General features: G+C 35.1%; 1 protein-coding gene across 1 annotated transcript in view; it reads right to left on the bottom strand.

Annotated features, from left to right (window-relative positions):
- Positions 1–19611, bottom strand: part of LOC135218064 (uncharacterized) — a 488183-nt gene that overhangs the window by 16839 nt on the left and 451733 nt on the right. The window contains exons 12-14 of the mRNA XM_064254207.1: positions 6842–6933; positions 3855–3965; positions 877–986 (exon numbers count right to left, since the gene is read on the bottom strand). Coding sequence (XP_064110277.1) covers positions 877–986; positions 3855–3965; positions 6842–6933 — 313 coding nt within the window. The remainder of the gene's footprint in view (positions 1–876; positions 987–3854; positions 3966–6841; positions 6934–19611) is intronic.

The following is a 19611-nucleotide window of genomic DNA, read 5'->3' as shown; positions in this document are numbered from 1 at the left end:
CAAGCCGATAATGATGCCAGAGGTCAAAGGGAATTCTATGCAGGTGGAAAGTTATTAGATCACTGGGGAACAAATTGTTTCTTCCGCCTTTCTCTGGATTTATCAGTAACCCTGACCATTATTTCACTGAAATTTAAAAAATATAAGCAGGCAATTCGAAACAAAATATCACCTTTCTACCTCAGAATAATATTTCATTTGCAAATTACGAAAATTATGCATGCAGATTCTGATAAATGAGACATTTATTAGACAGGGTAAATACTACAGAAAGTTTGAATCTCCTTCTGAATGAATACTTTGTAAAATATGAAGCATATATGGAATAAAGGTATGACAACATTGTCAAGAAAGGGAGAATCGATCTGTGATCATTTTTTGAGGCGTGAGTTTCAAAAAAGGTGGTTACCACGTGGCTGAGATTTTTAAAAATTTACACAAATTAGGCAAACGTGCCTAAAACAAGAAACAGTTACTGTACAAATAACAAAGACGAAACGTCATCTCTACCAGTCAGAATGAAGATCACTGAAGTCAGGTACATAACTCAATAGAGGTCTCAGTCGTGATGTTTGAACTCTAAAGAAATAAACTTTAAAAATATAAGTAATCAACTACTAGGTCGGGTTAGGTAAATATGAACGTGGTGAAAAAATATTTTTGGCTATGAAAAGGGCGGAGGACAAGAATTAATTGAGAGAGAGAGAGAGAGAGAGAGAGAGAGAGAGAGAGAGAGAGAGAGAGAGATTTATTCTGTGCAATCCTTCCACACATCCTATTGAGTATATTACTCCAATTAATAAGGGACAGCCATTGTTAAGGGAGCCAGCCTAACACACAAAGTAACTGAGCACAGACAAACATGGAAAAGGATACAACTCTCTTCGCTGTAAGGAATGATGACACCTCTGCTGTTCTTGTAGCCGTAGATGGACGTGTGGATGGAGTAGACGTTGGATGAATCTTTCAGATTCTGACACAGCCACCTGCCAATAAAAGAATCGGTTAATTTGCGCACACATGAAAATCTCAGATCGAATACGTGCCGTAATAGAGATATTCAATTGCGTATTAAAAGACACCGAATGAAAATAATAGTATTTGACAAATCAGTGATGTCGGGCTCCAAAACATATGTCCGTTTTAAAATGGCCATCAAATCAAAAGCTGTAATTGGTTCACATGAAATAAGCTAATATAGTATTTTGCTCTTCTATGCAAATTTGACATCCAGAACATAAGGAAATTTAATTTTTATCTCTAACAAAACAAGATATTTAGGATATGCACAGTCTCTATGTAGTGACCGTGTCACGTGACATGACTGTCACCCTGCATCAGATATTAACCAAGTCAGGTGACATATGCAAATGCGCTGAATGTTAAAATAGACACGCCTTGCTTCAACTACGGCAGACTACACACCAAATTTGGATGAAACTGGACCAAAATTCAATTTCCAGTTTCACAAAATGTTACAAATTAAAGTGGTCGCTATAACACAATTTTCATACGAATGATCACATTTACGAATTCCATTTACCAGCATATGTAAAACGAGAGAGAGAGAGAGAGAGAGAGAGAGAGAGAGAGAGAGAGAGAGAGAGAGAGAGAGAGAGAGAGAGAGAGTATGCTCACAAAGTCCTTGGTAATAATAAAGACATGCGTGGTGTTTATGATAATGATTTTAAGATTCGAAAGTGAAATATGGACTTAGCCCTCTTCTCTTAGGATGAAGAACAAACAGCAAGATTTATAACGAACTCTCCAAGACATGAGAGTAATAAACATGAAACCAATGATAAAACTAAACATAAAAGTAAAAGGGGAAAAACAATGAAATGAATAAATGGTGGACACCGCTAAATGAAGAATAGATTCAGAACAACGAGAGAGCAAAAAATAAAAATAGAAGACACAATAACTGATAAAATGAGAATTTGTTGGTAAAACAGAGGAAAATACCAGACCGTGAGTTCATCGTAAAAGTAAATCAAATAGAATTCAACCTAGGGGGAAAAATACAACAAAATAAACAAATAAAAAATAAAAAGATATTTATTAAAAGAGTGTGAATACAGAAAGATAAGACAATGTTGAAGGAACAGAAACAGTCTCCAGGAAAAACTCGATCTCACTTTCCTAGGGATGATTAAGAATCCTTTCTAGGCACAAAATCATCATAACCGGAGACGACGAGGACAGCATCAGACCAGAGGTACAGGTAATAGTTTTGTATTTCTTGATTAAAATCTAGTTTTCTATTTTTCACTGCATAACTGTTCAGAACGCGGAAAATATTTGGGGAAATGTTCGGATGCCGTTATTACGACAAAATTACATTTTAAATTTCATGAATGAAAATAAACCCTTGATAAATGTAATAATGAAAAATGGCCTGTGCCGTAAATTCGAAAATTGTCATTCAAAAGTGAACTTTTGAGTCAATTGCTTTCACACAATACAATGGAGGAGACAAAAGGGCAACAATCAATGAGTCTCTACTACAAAGGGAATATTTCTGAATCATCCACTTTAACGGGACACCCACTGTCACAAAATTCCGCTTTTTTTCTCTTTTTTAAAGTTAGAGAACAATGTTCTCTTTACGTTTCTTTGTCTCGTTCTTTTGAGCGCAGAACACAAGATCTCTCTTTCGTTCTCCTTGGTGGCGGTTTTTGTTGAAGAACCTGACGAGTTGATGTGAGGAGCTAGGCCTAAGCTCCAGTTAATTATTGCACCCCGCTAAAAGCGTTTTCTTTGGTGGGACAAGTGAGATTAAGTGTAGCATAACACATTTCGGGCGTCCCTAAGTAGAGAGGGCTTTTATGATCATTATTTTTATTCTTAATGTCCACACTTTCCTTTGAAAAAGGTCATGAGGCCATTCACTCGAACTAAAACCTTCCACAAAATAAAATGCTCCTACTCGAAAAATGAATAAATAAATCTACAAATGAATAACTGAATGAATGAGGGCATAAATAATTAAGCTGAGTAAATAAATAAATAAATGAAAAGGCGCTAAAATTGTTTGTCTTTAATTTCCAAACTGAATTTATATGCGAATATCCATACTAATAATTGGCCGGAAGATCCAGAGAATACTGGATCTGCCAGATGCAATGTCACATTATAAAAGCTGACAATTGTAACGATAATGACTGCGCTCAGGAAGGGTTTCAGTGAGGGATGTTCTTAGAGAAAGGGAAATGTTGAGCATGCACAAAAGAATGAATATTTTGGAGCCACACTCTGAAAAGAAGAAGGAAAAAAAATAGGGACGTGACCCTAAACGGGGATGACCTACAGCACTTGGGAGAAGGAACATCAGTCGCGGTGGACAGAACTGTCTGCAGAAGGGGTCTTAACCTTTTGATGACTCAAAACTCCGATGAGTTGCACACTATGGTTCCATACCCTCTTTGATTAAGTCCACTTAAGTCCTATTTGTTGACAATACAACTCAATATACTTAGTTTAATACATTCTTTAGGTATGAATGGCTAGGAATAAATCATAATAGAAAATCAAAAGCATTTATTAATTTTGGAGGTCAACTGGAACGGCAAATGATAAGGTTTTCGGATGATCAGGAGATGAAGGCAAGATTGGATGAAGGTAAATAACTCATAGGAAATTGAAAGGTCTGGAAATCTGACAACCTCAATGAGGGGTCGAAAGAAGAAATGAACCAACAATAATAAAAGTCAAATGACGATTACAATGAAGATGTCAACATGTTTACATCTGTAGCAGAAAACGTGATGAGGCAGGCGAGAAAAATTATTCTGAAGTGTCTCGGTTGGATTATGATTAACAGGATGGAAATAATCACCTCCATTCATACTTACCTTCTTGCTGTCTGAGACTTTGCTGGGTCCTTATTGTAAATAGTATTATCATGACAGTAGTCCTCACACGCGTAGCTCATCATTTTAGGGAAAACGATGTGACGTTCATGCCTGAAGAGACAACATTTGAATCATTCTGTATCATAACAATTCTTAAAAAAAAAAAAAGGTACACACATAACCACACACAAAACATTTCAGACAGACGTAGGTCATACGCTTGTTCAAACAGCCGATGCCCGATTCCTTTGTATCACAGACGTGATATAAAGGAATCAGGCATATGCTATGCGTAGTGTCCAAAGCAAATTGTATATTTTACAGCGGAACCAATTGACAACTTAGATAGACCCAGGCCGATAATCCAATAAAAGAGCTGATCGAATTAAGATCAGATACCAGAGGGCTAACTGCCAGCGAGAGGCCGGTGTCGCTCTCTATTATAGGTTTGATTTTAGGGTAACAATTGGCCCGTCAGTTTCAGCGATGATTTCACGTGATTATTTAAAATGCTCATTGTAACTGACAGAGATAGATCATCAATAATCGATGCATAACAAATTTCAATATTCCACGCCATTCACACGGTCACACATTACATCCAAACTATAGTTTCAACAGAGCCTATTTATCTCCCGCCATCACGCTCTGATGGCCACCATGTATGAAACAGGAAGTTTTATGGCGAACAAATGAGGGGCTGTCTTTTTTTCCTCCCCCCCTCTTCCCTTTCTTTCTACGGAACAAATGGAAGCACTTTTCTATGGAACATATAGGATGCCCCAGTTTCTTTTTTTTTTTTCCAACTGCGAGTAATGTAAGCGGTTCCTTTGTGTCTTTCTCCGTTTTTAAAGCTGCCGTGTGAATGCGTCTTTTGCATTTTGGCTTCGCTTGATGAACAACAAATGATGCACGGGGAAATATTTACGATTCTCAGTTTGAAAATGTATACATGGAAATGGAAGCGCTACACAGTTTCAACACAACAGCATAACGCTGTAATCAAGAAACCGTGAAAATAAATTAATCTGAAATTAATGGCCATAAAAAAGCCTCCCTCCAAATGAATTCCCTCTGCAATATTCAGCTGGGGTGAAACAGAATGCACACTATATTTGGGAGATTTGAAATATTGCTGCGTTAATCCACTTTAAGAATGAATTATTCGGTTTTGTTTCTGTGATTTCTCATTCTCGTTGCTCTATTTCCCGCTGACCCCACCTCAGAATTTAACAGACTCAATTACAAATGCGATTATCTTGCAATCGAATGCATGCGTACATAATGTATGACGATAATTTGTCAGTCATTTCAGCATACCGCTTTTAAACCTAAAAATATTAAGTAAACAGCAGGACGCCCTAAAGACGATAACTCGCGAAGCTTCAAGTTAAACCATCAAAGGGTTAACTAGTTAGTTAATTGCATTTCAAATGGTCTTAAATAAATCTTATATAGGATGAAATTGAAAGATGTTAGGTTTTTCTGCCGAAAGAATTTTCCTTTTACCTTCAATACTTTAAGAGATTTAGCATTTGAATGGCATTAGGACCGGGCCGTGCCGGGCAGTCAGAAATGATCCCGTTTTTAGTAAGACTGACATCTTAAAATTAATCTTATATGGGATGAAATTTAAAGATGTAAGGTTTTATCTGCCGAAAGAACTTTTGTTTCATCTTCAATACTTTTGGAGATATTAGCATCTGAATAGCGTTAGGGACTAATGCAATAATTAAAACAATTTAAATGTGAATTCATATTTTATAATTAAAATTAAAATTAAAAATATATCCTATGTGGGATGAATTTCAAAGATATAAGGTTTTATCTGCCGAATTAATTTTTCTTTTATCTTCAATACTTTTGGAGGTAGTAGCATTTGAATAGCATTAGGGCCGGGCCGCCAGAAATGAGCCCGTTTCCTGTTAGACATCGCTTCGCCCGTCACTAAATGATTCAGAGATGGAATTTATTGTTGCCTGAAAATAACTTCCACCTAAAGGGAGTTATGTGTCATGACACCTTCCCTGACCAGGATTCGGGCACAGAAGATTCATCGGCAGTATGTCGAACCACATTACAAATACTACGTCGTTCGGCCTTGTCTCGCACACATTCTCAGGATTCCAGAATATGAAGGCCTTCCTTTCCAACGCCTCCTCCATCACCTCTATCTCAGCCTTTCTATGCTTCACCGATCTCCTTCCATAAACCTTTCCAAAGTACACACACCACCCCATCATCGTCCATTCTTTCCGCCTGAACAAACCATCCTAAAATACCCACATCCATATCACCACCTCCAACATTAATCCTCACCCAACATTTTCTAATCCCGTCAGTTCTTCAGAAGTACCGTTTACTTCGACAATATTTTGTCTCAGAATCTTCAACCTTTTATCTTTCACTGGCATCCACCATATAAGTTAATTATTATATATATATTATATATATATATATATATATATATATATATATATATATATATATAAATACTACACACACACACACACATATATATATAATATATATATATATATATATATATATATATATATATATATATAAAATGATGGGAAGTGGGGCAGTAAGCCAGGAGCGATCAACGGATCCATCACAAGAGAAGTTTAGCGCCGTACCACAGGGCCACAGGGCATTGGTGCTCGGTTGGGCTGACTGCTCCCTCCAAATGTGGGCGGAGATGTCACCACAAGCATACGAGATGTGTGATGTATTATTTAATATCAATAAACATTCATATTCATACTTACGAATTATTATGGAATGATCAACTCAATTTCCATATGATTTTGTATCCAACACGCTAGCACGTAAAGTACACAGAACCACTTAAACGTGAAATTAACAAAACACTTCTGGAAGATATGAGCTCTGGTGCTAAAGGTGGCATAGGGGTGTGGGCGGGGGGGGGGGGGGGCGGTACTTGAAATAACTGATTGAAACTTGCAGCACAACCTCAGTCTTACCTGTAAACATCATCGTAAGAATTTCCGTAGATGAATGTTCCGAGCAGCGATGAATGAGCATGGAGGTCCAACACTAAATCTAACTCGCACCACTGAAATCAAAGAGAACAATCAATATGTAACAGAAGATGAACAAACAATAAAATTTAGAGTATATACATGCTGAATAGGAAGTTAACAACTATTATAAAGGTCAAAAAGAAAAAAACAAATCCGAGAAATGTTCTATGGAGTCATTACTCCAGTTTAATTCAAGTTTTCACAGATATTTTGAGATTGCAAAAACACTTCTTCCTCACACAGACAGTCAACTTCCCACAACATCACAATACCCGATGTGATTCGTATTTCTCTAAGAGGTTTTGCGGAGAATACACTGTTAGGTATTGATGGATGACACGAGATTTCGTCTGGCCCCCTTTATAATCATCCTCGTGACATGACAAAAAGCGCTGATTTGCCATATGCCAAGTCATTTTTGAAAACTCAACCTGTCAGCGGAACGGAAACTGCGTCCGTCACTCGCAAAGAATCCATCAGAATTTCCACTGAGGACAATGGACGAGAAATTTCCAAAACATTTGACCGCACGTCCAATGGAACGTTCAACTGCGCATCAAAGTCACTCATATAAAGAGCAATCAACACGAGGGACTAATGCGCGGCGGGAAACACTGACATTGATGTTTTACATAAGGTATAGCTTTATGCTCTTCCTCTTCGGATGGACTGCGGTCATTAAGTTTTTGCCACCATGATCACTAACACATTTATACACACATATATATATATATATATATATATATTATATATATATATATATACGTACATATATATATATATATATATATATATATATATACATACATACACACACACTATATACATATATATGTATATATATATATAGTATATATATGCAGAAGCCAGGTACTATGTCGTACCTCTAAGTAAATGGGGATACAATCTACAATGAAGTAAAATCCTCTTGTATTTTAAAATATATATCTCTTGTACAGGATTAAAGCTTTCGACCATCCACAGTGGATGGTCGAAAGCTTTAATCCTGTACAAGAGATATATATTTTAAACTACAAGAGGATTTTACTTCATTGTGGGTTGTATCCCCATATATATATAAATATATATAGTTATATATGTGTATATCTATGATATATATATATACTCTTAATTAGCACATTTCCCATAAATGAAATAGAATAATATTTCGAAAGGTTTTATCAGCAACATAACCCAAATGCATATTACTTGGAGGCAAATATATGAACCGAGATCTTGAGAGATTCCCTTATGCAAAATGTTGCTACGGTCAGGCCTTCTGAACGTAGTATATAAAATCGAATGTTAATAGAAGAGATCTCTTGGGCACTTTTAGATACTGGCGAAGTCTTGCTCCTTTTATCTTCATCGCGAGCAGACGCTGACTCACGACTCATGAGAAGAGAGAGAGAGAGGAGAGAGAGAGAGAGAGAGAGAGAGACGAGACGAGAGGAGGAGGAGAGAAGCGATGAGAGAGAGAGTCTTCTCACGCCTTGGTTACTCACGGGATTCAAAAATTTTGAGTCAAAACATTATGATCTCTTGATATTGCCAAATTGTGAGCCCTTTTGTCTATGTATGTAAGTATGCAGAATATACTCTATCCTTTGGGCAGAACTCAGGCGATATTTCATCATGGCTATATCAATCAATGTTCGCATTTCTTTTCTTTTCTTTCATAAATATTTATTTATACTACGCCGCTACCTTGTTGCAGTAGTTTCTGAAGCATTTTCCATAGCAACGATACATAAAATCTGACGCTAAATATTTGTGAAACGTGCTTTTATTAGAAGCCACAATGGAAATTATTGCAAAATGATACTAATAGTACAGCTGCCAATGACGAAAAAACTGCCGTCTTTGTGGGTGCACAAATTTTATGCCAAACCTCTGCATCTTTATCAATAAATTTAACTAATTACTGCTTGATTACGTACATCATCAAATGATTTCATCCACTGTACTAATTATTCTAATCTCAGTGACAAAAAAGCGTTTATTATGAAAACCCAAAGAAAAATGAAGAAAACAAGAACTCGGTTACTAATAATGTTATCAGTAATAATGATAACAGTACTTCCCAACTAAACTTGTTGCTAATTTGCTTCTTGTCTTCGGCTGGTTTCATTTTCACGGCTCTCTTAGCCGATGACAAAACTTCCTATCTACCGTTCTAGCCGCTGCGTATCGTATGATCCTACTTTTCGATTAATCAACTACAAAATCATATGAAATAAAATTATATATTTTAGATGAATATAGCCATAACACCAAATATACATAACAACGAATTGTACGGAGTTCATTCAACAGCACTTAACCGCATGAGCCTTTCGTTTTCATTTTTTCTTTTAGGTTACGTAAAGAAAACGAAGAAAGGAAAATGAGTGAAAAAATACCGCTTGCCTGGCCTCTTTTTCAGCTAAATGGACGTAAGGTATACACATACATAAAAGTGAAGTGTACCGAAGGAAAATATGAAGTACAGCCAGCAACAAAACCGGCGTCGCCCCGCCAAACCTGGCTCTGAGAGATCATGCCCATATTGCCCTGAAAGGTGGCCTTGTTCAAACAACCAGTACATGGCTAGAATGGTTCGAATGGGATGAGGAGGGAAATTACAGTAATCAGGCAGAGAAATACAATAACGAATCAAATATATGGACAAAGACAGAGAGAGAGAGAGAGAGAGAGAGAGAGAGAGAGAGAGAGAGAGAGAGAGAGAGAGAGAGAGAGAGCACGCTTTTAGTTATTAATCTGATGGTTATGATATATTTGAGATCTTCTGGTTTAAGTAATATGTTATCGTTTATTTTTTGTTAAATAATTATTATGAAATCTTATCTTATAGTATTGTTTTAAATCGTTATCATATTCTCTATGTAAAAAAAAACCTTAAATATTGCTGGAACTGACTATTCATATTCATATTATTCAGACGGAAATATCCTTCTTTTTCATTATCCTATAAGCAGCTGTATTCTCTCTCTCCATCTGTCGTTCTGTCCTCCATCTAAAATCACCTGGATCCACTATTTAAATAATGATAAACGTTTCACGTTATTTGAATGTGGCCAAGGATCACGAAACCATAAATCCCTACTCTACCAACTTGTGTTTGGCTACATCTATTTTTGCTCTAGATTGACTGGACTATATTTACCTGTATTACCAATAATATGCGAATCTAGTCACAAAGCTGTTACACACCAGGTTTTATAGCCGTGGGTTGTGTGAGCCATCAAAGCATCAATTTTGCAAGGTATTATTTTATTAATTAATCTATGCTAAGAACACATTACCTGATATGCTACTCTAGTACTACAGGATTTGTATTTATGGCATAACTTAGTTGAGTTACCACTATTTTAGTGTGATGGGCCCTTGGCTCCGCCCCTCGCAACCATCTAGGCTACTTATAGAAAGTATTTCAATTTGCTATATCTCTCATATTATATTTATCTATTATATTGTTTCTGAAACTCTTGGTGAAAATAAATTATGTGAAATGAAATGAAGTGAATGTGGGAATCGGTGCATTAATATAATGATGGTAGGGTATAAAGGATATAGGTGTTGCAAAATCGTATACTATTAACATATTATTTAGTGTCTCAAATTATTGGGTGTGAGTCTTTAGACCTAGGCAGATCGGTCACGTCTTAGCTATATGTAATATATGTCAACTGATGGATAATTCTTAGTTGATAATAATTTTGTCGGCTCCAGGGCGCGAACCTTGAAACCCAGAAATCAGGACGTACAGTGAAGCGCCTTTAACCACAGCTACCACGAGAGGATATGAGTTAATGCCGCCTCTCACCTAGAAATCCCTGTCGCGCCCAGGGATTCGTTGTTTTGGAGTTGTCAAGGTCGAGAAGGATTGATACCGACTCCAAAATAAACGAATACCTGAGCGCGACAGGGATTTGTAGGTGAGAGGCAGCATTAACTTATAGCCTCTGGTGGTAGCTGTGTGGTTAAAGGCGCTTCACTGGACGTCCTGATTTCTGGGTTTGCGCCCGGGAGCCGACGAAATTATTACAAACTAAAAATTCCCTTTCAGTTAACATAAAAAAAATATATTAATTCTGAGTTAGAGCGAATTAGATATTAAAGGACATTTGTGGCTTAATGCATACATATGAATCACGGTGTTGTCATCAGACATATATACATATATATATACATATATATATATATATATATATATATATATATATATATATATATATATCCATAAATAAAGGTATAAGCCACGAAGGAAAAATAAACAACAGAGTTTCTGCAAGATCTTTCGAGTTGAACGTCCTTTACTCAGCAGACAAACTGACTTACATGAGAAATTGACAGTACCGGAAAGGTCGTATAACTGACAGATAGGGATTCTAAGGAGATTAGTACCTAGAATCCGACACACCTGGAGAATGAGTAACCTTTCCAAACAAGCATAAACATGGGCACAATTTAAGAACAAAAAGATTAAGTCCAACTGCTCAGACACAGAGACAAGACTACTAAAGGATTATACAGGGCGACAGCTGAACCACAATCAGACCTTTGGTAAACAAAACTTATTCACAAAACATATTAAACATACATATACAAAGAAAATATCTCTAAGGCAACTATTTTGTATTTAAGTCTGTAATTATATATTTGAAGTCATTCTTATAAATGTTACAAATACAAGGGTCTAAATGAAACAGGCCATGACTAATATTAAAATTACAATGGGAAGTAAGTTGTATTATGGCAGATTCTAAAAGATTTCGGGATAAGACATCTTTTGACCTTACAATTACTGAACTGCCAATCCAATTTATCTGGTGGTTGTTTTCGCTTAAATGAATGAATATTGCATTAGATGTTTGCCCAGTTTTGACAGAATATTTATGCTGTTTTAATCTTACTTCTAAGACCTTGCTCGACTGTCTGAGATAAAAAGAGGGGCAGTCCATACATGGAATCTTATATATTATGTTGTTGCTTTCCCTGGGGCCATTTTTTATTAACATACCTTTTAGTGTGTTATTATAGGAAAAAACAAGGTTGACCTTAAAGGCTTTTAACAATGATTTAATGGTTTCAAATCTGTTAAAATAAGGCAAACTGAGAATGTTCTTAGAATTTTCTTTCTCCGTGTTACTTACACTATAAAACTTTTTGTGGGCTTTATTATAACAAATATCTAGTATATGTGAAGGATAACATAAATCTTTCCCTATTTTTCTTATGTCTTCAATTTCTTGATCCAAATATTGGGGACTGACAATGTGCAATGCTCGTAAAAACATAGAAGAAAAAATTTATATTTTGATGTTAAGATGGTGGCCTGAATAGAAATGCACATAAGTTAAGTTGCTGGTTGGTAATTTACATTGAAATGGTTCTCTATGTATCAAAACATCTAAGAAAGGGAGGCAATTGTCTTTTTCCAATTCTAGAGTAAACTTAATCGATGGTACCTGGTTATTTAATTCAAAGAGTAAATCATTTAGATCAATACCAGAAGGCAGAACAGCTAAAATATCATCAACATATCTATACCACTTTACAGGAATATAAATTATATTAGGTAAGTAGCGTTTTTCAAAGAATTCCACATACAAGTTTGAGAGGAGTGGTGATGAAGGGTTGCCCATTGCCATGCCAAATATTTGTTGATAAAATTCACCATTGAATATAAACTTGCAATCACAAGTGCACAACCTAGTGAGTAAAATAATATGACTTACAGGTAGAGGTAATTCATGCTGAGTTAGCTCATTACTAAGATAAACTAAAATAGAGTCTATGAGGACTTTAGTAAAAAGAGAACATACATCAAAACTGATAGATTTGTTAGTTTTGATGTATGTTCTCCTTAATTGTCTTGTCCCTGTGTCTGAGCAGTTGGACTTAATCTTTTTGTTCTTAAATTGTACCCATGTTTATGCTTATTTGGAAAGGTTACTCATTCTCCAGGTCTGTCGGATTCTAGGTACTGATCTCCTTATAATCCCTATCTGTCAGTTATACGACCTTTCCTGTACCCTGAGTAAAGAACGTTCAAGTCGAAAGATCTTGCAGAAACTCCGTTGTTTATTTTTCCTTTGTGGCTTATATCTTTATATATATATATGCATACACACACACACACACACATATATATATATATATGTATGTATATATGTGTATGTATATAGTGTAGTATATATACATGTATTATATATATATATATATATAGTATATACACGTCACTAGGACTATTGCCACTGGGTAAACTACCACTGAGAAAATTGCCCATCTAGGAATACCCTCACCAGGAATATTGCCGTCCATTGACATATTTAAAAACACATTAAATGTGATTGCATTTGATTGATAATAGTTAAAAAAATATGGGTGACAAAGAAAACAAAATAAAAAGTCCATATTTTATTTCAAAATAGACATTTGAAAAATGGCACTGTAAAGTGCACAGTTTATAATAAAAGCAATAATTTCAAAAAATTAGAATTAGACTTATTCATTAAAAATATGATTGTTATAAGCAATAAAATCTAAATTCTTCATTTTATCATCCCAGTTACTATAGTTTAGGACTATATTACTAGTCTTGCATTCAGGTCATTGTATACATTGTATCTTGAGGCCTGGCCCTAGGCCTGCTGCAGTTTTAAGTCATAATAAAGTGTTATGCTGTTATTTACCATGTTATCAATAAGTTCTTAAACGCCCATGTATCAGCTGAAGTTGATCTGCCAGAACACTAAAAGGTAGTAAGGTATTCTTCAATTTTACCATTATCATTTTTACCCTAAAAAGAATACTTCAAATTCATACTACATTATAGTTTTAAATATAAATTGTACCAACTAGCTCATCTACAATTAAATTTAACCAACTAGCTGGGCCACAAGTGAACTTAAAAAACCAGCTGGTGTGCAAGTAAACTTTACCAACTAGCTAGTCTACCAGGGTTGATCATCAAATAACTAAAGGTAGCCTTCCATAGCCTAACCTTAGCTTAGCAATAGTAGCCTAACTTGGCAACCTTCAGGAATAGTTTGTTTTCATTTGTCCCTCTCCACAGCTCAAGTCTTGGCTAGTTATGAAAGTTATTCTTACAAGCTAGCCTACCTTAGACTGTACAATGTAAATAAGCACGTTGAATTATAGGTCCTCTCCCCTGAATCACAACTATGAATATGAATTCATGCAAATTGTAATTAAATTTATACTGTAATAAAACAAATAGTTTCTCTTATAAGATATGTGAGTAGCCCCAAATATACCTTAAAAATGTCTGCAGGTCAGTGCAGGAATCCTGTCGTTAATAAATGTGACATGTGAGATTCAGAAATGATTTTTGTGAATTTTGTGTTTAAGATTTCCTGACAAGAACACAGAGCAAGACCACTTGGGTTAGAAACTACAGAAGGGATAAAAAGCCAAACTGTGGATCACCCATATTACAGCAACCAATTAGGAGCCCTTCATAAATTACGAAACTCCTTAAGGGGGTTGGAGGGGGGTATAGTGAAGTCTTATGAGTTACCAAACATATTCAGGTTTTTCCTGCTTCTTTTGAAAAGATGTAACTGTAGAAGGACAAAAGAGAGAGAGTAAAGATTCTGAAATAGACTTTCATTATATTTTAGTAATGCTGACAAATGGTATTTAATTTTTTTTATAATTATATGTTTAACAAATATCACAAACTCAACCCTTGTTTTTACGTGAATATTTTCTGCTATAAGTATTACATGACAGAATAATATGACAAACTCATCCCTTTTCTGGACTTAGAAAAATATTACAATCAAATCAATCCTCTTCTAATCTTAGGCATAGTCTACTTTGTGTATTATGATAAACTCATAGAAAAATACCGCAGACACTCTCTCTCTCTCTCTGATAAGTTGTAATATATTATTATATATAATATATAATATCTGATATAATTATTTTACTATTTATATATATATAATGATAATATATAGATATGATATATAATATTATTTATATATAATCTATATATATTATAATATATTCAGCATAGATGTATATATCTATATATTGCTGATAATAATATTATATAATATATTTTTATATTACTTATAATAGATATATTAATTATATTATTATATATAATATATATTATGTAAAAATATTATATATTTACATATATTATTTATTCATATATATATATATATATATTTATATATATTTATATATTATGTAAATATTTAATATATATATATATTAATTTAAAATTTAATATTATAATTATATTATATATATATAGTATTATTACTATTTATATATTATATTTATAATTATGTATATATTATATATTTATTAATATATAAATATTTAATCTATATTATATATAATATATATTATATATATATATCATATATATACTTTCATTAATACGATCTCTACATATAGATATGTATATATATCTATCTGTATATAATTCTATATACTATATATGTGTATATGATATTTATATGGGATATATAGTATAGATATATATCTATATATATTGTAGATTATATAAATATACATATATATATATATGTATAGATATAACATATATATATATATATATCATATATATATATATATTATAATATATATAGAGAGAATAATTAAAAAATCCTTAATTGAAGGCATTATACGCGAAAGAAAGTTATGGTAAAAACATTAGATTTCCTCGTGCAACCGGAGTGATGGAGTGATTTCACACACACACCACACACACACACACACACATACAGACATACATATATATATATATATAGATATTATATATATATATATATATATATATCATTCGAGCTACAAATGTCCTTTAATATCTAATTCGCTCTACCTCGGAATTGATATACTTTCATATATGTACCGAAGGGGAATTTTTAGTTGATAATAATTTCGTCCCTCATGGGATCGAACCACCGGTGGTAGAGCGAATTAGATATTAAAGGACATTTGTAGCTCGAATGGTCTATATGAATCACTTTGATGTGATAATTATTCAATATATATATATATATATATATATATATATATATATATATATGAGAGAGAGAGAGAAGAGAGAGAGAAGAGGTAGAGAGAGAGAGAGAGAGAGAGCGAGAGAGAAGAGAGAGGGAGAGAGATTATTTCAGCAATTTATAACACCAAGAGACCCAAGATATTATCCAAATCTTTCAAAATACTTCCTGATATATTTTGACAAATTGAAATATCTCTCGTGATATATAGAAACTCAATGAAGAATCGAGAGAGGAGTGTGTGTACTGGGTATGGCCTCTGCAGATATGGATTCCAGTTTGAAGAAAATATGGCCTTGTCTGGCCTCGGCAGCAGCTGTTGTTCGGACATTGTTGTCCACATGTCCAGCGATTTACTGAGAGAAGTCTGACACAGGAATAGTCATCTTGTTTGCTTTGCTGTAGCGGCCTATTCACTGGTGAGGATGTAGATCTCTGATGATGGAGCTGAAGAGCCCAAGGAAAAGGAACTGGACGAAAGAATTGAGGCCTTGCGAGACACCATCCAGCAGGTGATCTTGACATAATAAATTGTCAGTTGCAGCAGAGGTCGATTACTATGACGGCGTTGGACAGATCACTCATGAGTGAGATAAGGTCCACTCGCTCGAGGCTGAAACGTTTCTGAAGAAGGACAACGATAAAGATGGAGAAACAACAGCTGGAAAACAAGATCCTGAAGATCACAGAAAAATAATCACCAGATGAAGGACAACACAAGCGAAATTGAATTGGGCAGAAAAACGGTGCATTATGTGAGGGATCTGTCTGTCCAGTTAGCAAAGGCAAACTGCCAGCTTCAAAGGTCTGAGAAACTCTTACGACAAAAGGAGAAAGCCAGCAGCTCAGGACTGAATAAGCATCGCGGATGGCGAGGCTCATCCAGGAACAAAATGACGCCACCGAGGCAGCGCGAATCCGAGAGGAAAGGCCTCGAGCTCAGGTTCTAGCGCCTACTGTAGGAAGTGGAAGACCTCACGAAGAAAAAGCGTCGACTCCAGTGTGAACTTGAGGTGGCGGAACTCTAGAGGATGAAAGGCTTCCCAAGTCCTCAAGAATCCCAACAGGAAAGCGCCCTTCAAGACACACATGGAAGTGGACGAACGAACGAACACACTGTCTCCGTCTGTCTCCAAGGAAGGAAGAAGATTTCGAAATCGAGAAGAGACGAGTCGAAGCCTCCGGCAGATTCTCAAACCAATCTTCCGCTTCAAGCTCTTTTCCTCACACCCACGAGAGAGTCTGCCATCAAACACAACAAGGAATAAAAACAAATTTTTGGAGGACACCAAATGTCTGGTACATATATGGAACCTTCCAAAAGGTGAAAACAGCATAGTACAAGCTGTCAGAGGACTGTCCACAAACAAGTTATTGTTAAAAAAGAAGTTGAAAAGCATATAACACCATGTCAGGAAATTCTAAATCTATACATATTCAGAAATTCTGAATATATATAAATTCAGAGTTGGAGCGATACAAAGCTTCAAGAACTACAGTACAAGCTGTCAGAGGACCGTCCACAAACAAGTTATTGTTCAAAAAGAAGTTGAACAGCATATAACACCATGTCAGGAAATTCTAAATTTATATATATTCAGAAATTCTGAATATATATAAATTCAGAGTTGGAGCGATACAAAGCTTCAAGAACTACATTACAAGCTGTCAGAGGATCGTCCACAAACAAGTTATTGTTCAAAAAGAAGTTGAAAAGCATATAACACCATGTCAGGAAATTCTAAATTTATATATATTCAGAAATTCTGAATATATATAAATTCAGAGTTAGAGCGATACAAAGCTTCAAGAACTACAGTACAATCTGTCAGAAGACCGTCCACAAACAAGTTATTGTTCCAAAAGAAGTTGAAAAGCATATAACACCATGTCAGGAAATTCTAAATTTATACATATTCAGAAATTTAGAATATATATAAATTCAGAGTTGGGGCGATACTTCAAGAACTACAGTATTCTTTTTTTTTTTGGTGAGCAGTGCCAATGAGCAGAGGGAAGGCGCTCATTGCTGGCTAAACAAAACCCCTCTGCAATGATTTGGCCCTGTGATGACACCCCAGCAGTGAGGCATCATGCCGTTAAAAGCGCAAGGAGAGAGAGAGAGAGAGAGAGAGAGAGAGAGAGAGAGAGAGAGAGAGAGAGAGTTAAGAAAAATTTCAGAAGCAGATGGAAGAGATAGGCTACTTTTGCAGGTGCAGGGCGGAATACTTATGGAGGAGTTAAAAAAGAATCCTGAGAATGCCAAACACGGCATAACTGCTCACTTAGAAAAGACAGAGGACAGGAGGCTTTTTTTATATAGAAAATATAACGATTTACAACAATACGATGTGATAAGATTTCATAATTATTATTTTCCAAAATACATACGATAACATTTCTTAAAGCAGAAGATCTCAAATATATCCATGAGATTAATAACTAAACAGGAATAAAAGCTCAGTCTCTCTCTCTCTCTCTGTACTCTGTATGCATTTCTTTCGATACCATTCCTCATACTCTCTCTCTCTCTCTCTCTTCTCTTTTCTTATCTCTTTGTCCAAATATATTTAATTCATTACTGCATTTCTTTGCCCGATTACCGTAATTTCCCTCCTCCTCCCATTCGAACCATTCTAACTATGAACTGGTTGTTTGAACGTGGGCCACCTTTCAGGGCAAAAAGGGCAGGATCTCTCCAAGCCAGGTTTGGCGGGGCGACGCCGGTTTTGTTGTTGGCTGTACATGGTATATATCCTGCTCGTTTTCGTCTTGAATCTTCCAAGACATCTTCAAGACGACCTTACACAGATCACTCTTACAATGCTGGATAACAGTATCACGGACACAAGCTTTTCTTTTTTATTAAACTGAATTCCATAATAGTTTTTTACCGTGTATTATGAGAATAAACTAAGTTCCTTGTTATCGATGGCATGATTGTTTTCACTAACCTGAACGAAATAGCACTATCTTCAATTGCATATCTTACACATTCTTCATGCGGTTATATTCTTTTATCCAACGATTTTCCTGTTTGGCTAAGATAAATATTGCCATACCTGGGATTTGATTTACGCATTTTTTAGTATTCACGGGATAATTCCTACTTTTTTGTATCAATACTTTAAAATATTTTGCCAAATGTAAGTACAAGTAGGCTCTTTTCGTTACATGGTCCTTTGCTATTATTTTTGTTATATAGTCCTTTGCTTATTATTTTAATTTCATACCTGTATTCCCTGTTATGTCTACTTAACCATTTATAGAAGAAGGGATACTTGTAAGTAATGCTCCTGAAAAAAATGGATGCCAAACTTAATTCTTTACTTTATTGCTTTCTCCAGAACAGAAATGTACAGCCAGTTACAATAGCGGTGTCGCCCCGCCAGGCCTGGCTCGGCGAGATCATGCCCTTCTTACACTGAAAGTGGCCCACGTTCAAACAACCAGTACATATACTCTGTTTTTTTCCATCTGTCCATCCACCTGTGGTGTTTTCATATGGTAACACTGCGTCCCGGGCTTTATAGTTACGTTATGTGTAAGTTTTAGGTAAATAAAAGGATATCTGGGTGTGCATTTGCAACTGAAAAGTGTTTTAATAATTTACAGTATGTGAATTACACCGTTAATATTCGAAATAAGGTTATTATTATT

This window comes from Macrobrachium nipponense, chromosome 9 (genome assembly GCF_015104395.2).
Source record: "Macrobrachium nipponense isolate FS-2020 chromosome 9, ASM1510439v2, whole genome shotgun sequence".
In the NCBI taxonomy this organism is placed as follows: domain Eukaryota; kingdom Metazoa; phylum Arthropoda; class Malacostraca; order Decapoda; family Palaemonidae; genus Macrobrachium; species Macrobrachium nipponense.
This window is presented reverse-complemented; position numbering and strand designations above follow the sequence as displayed.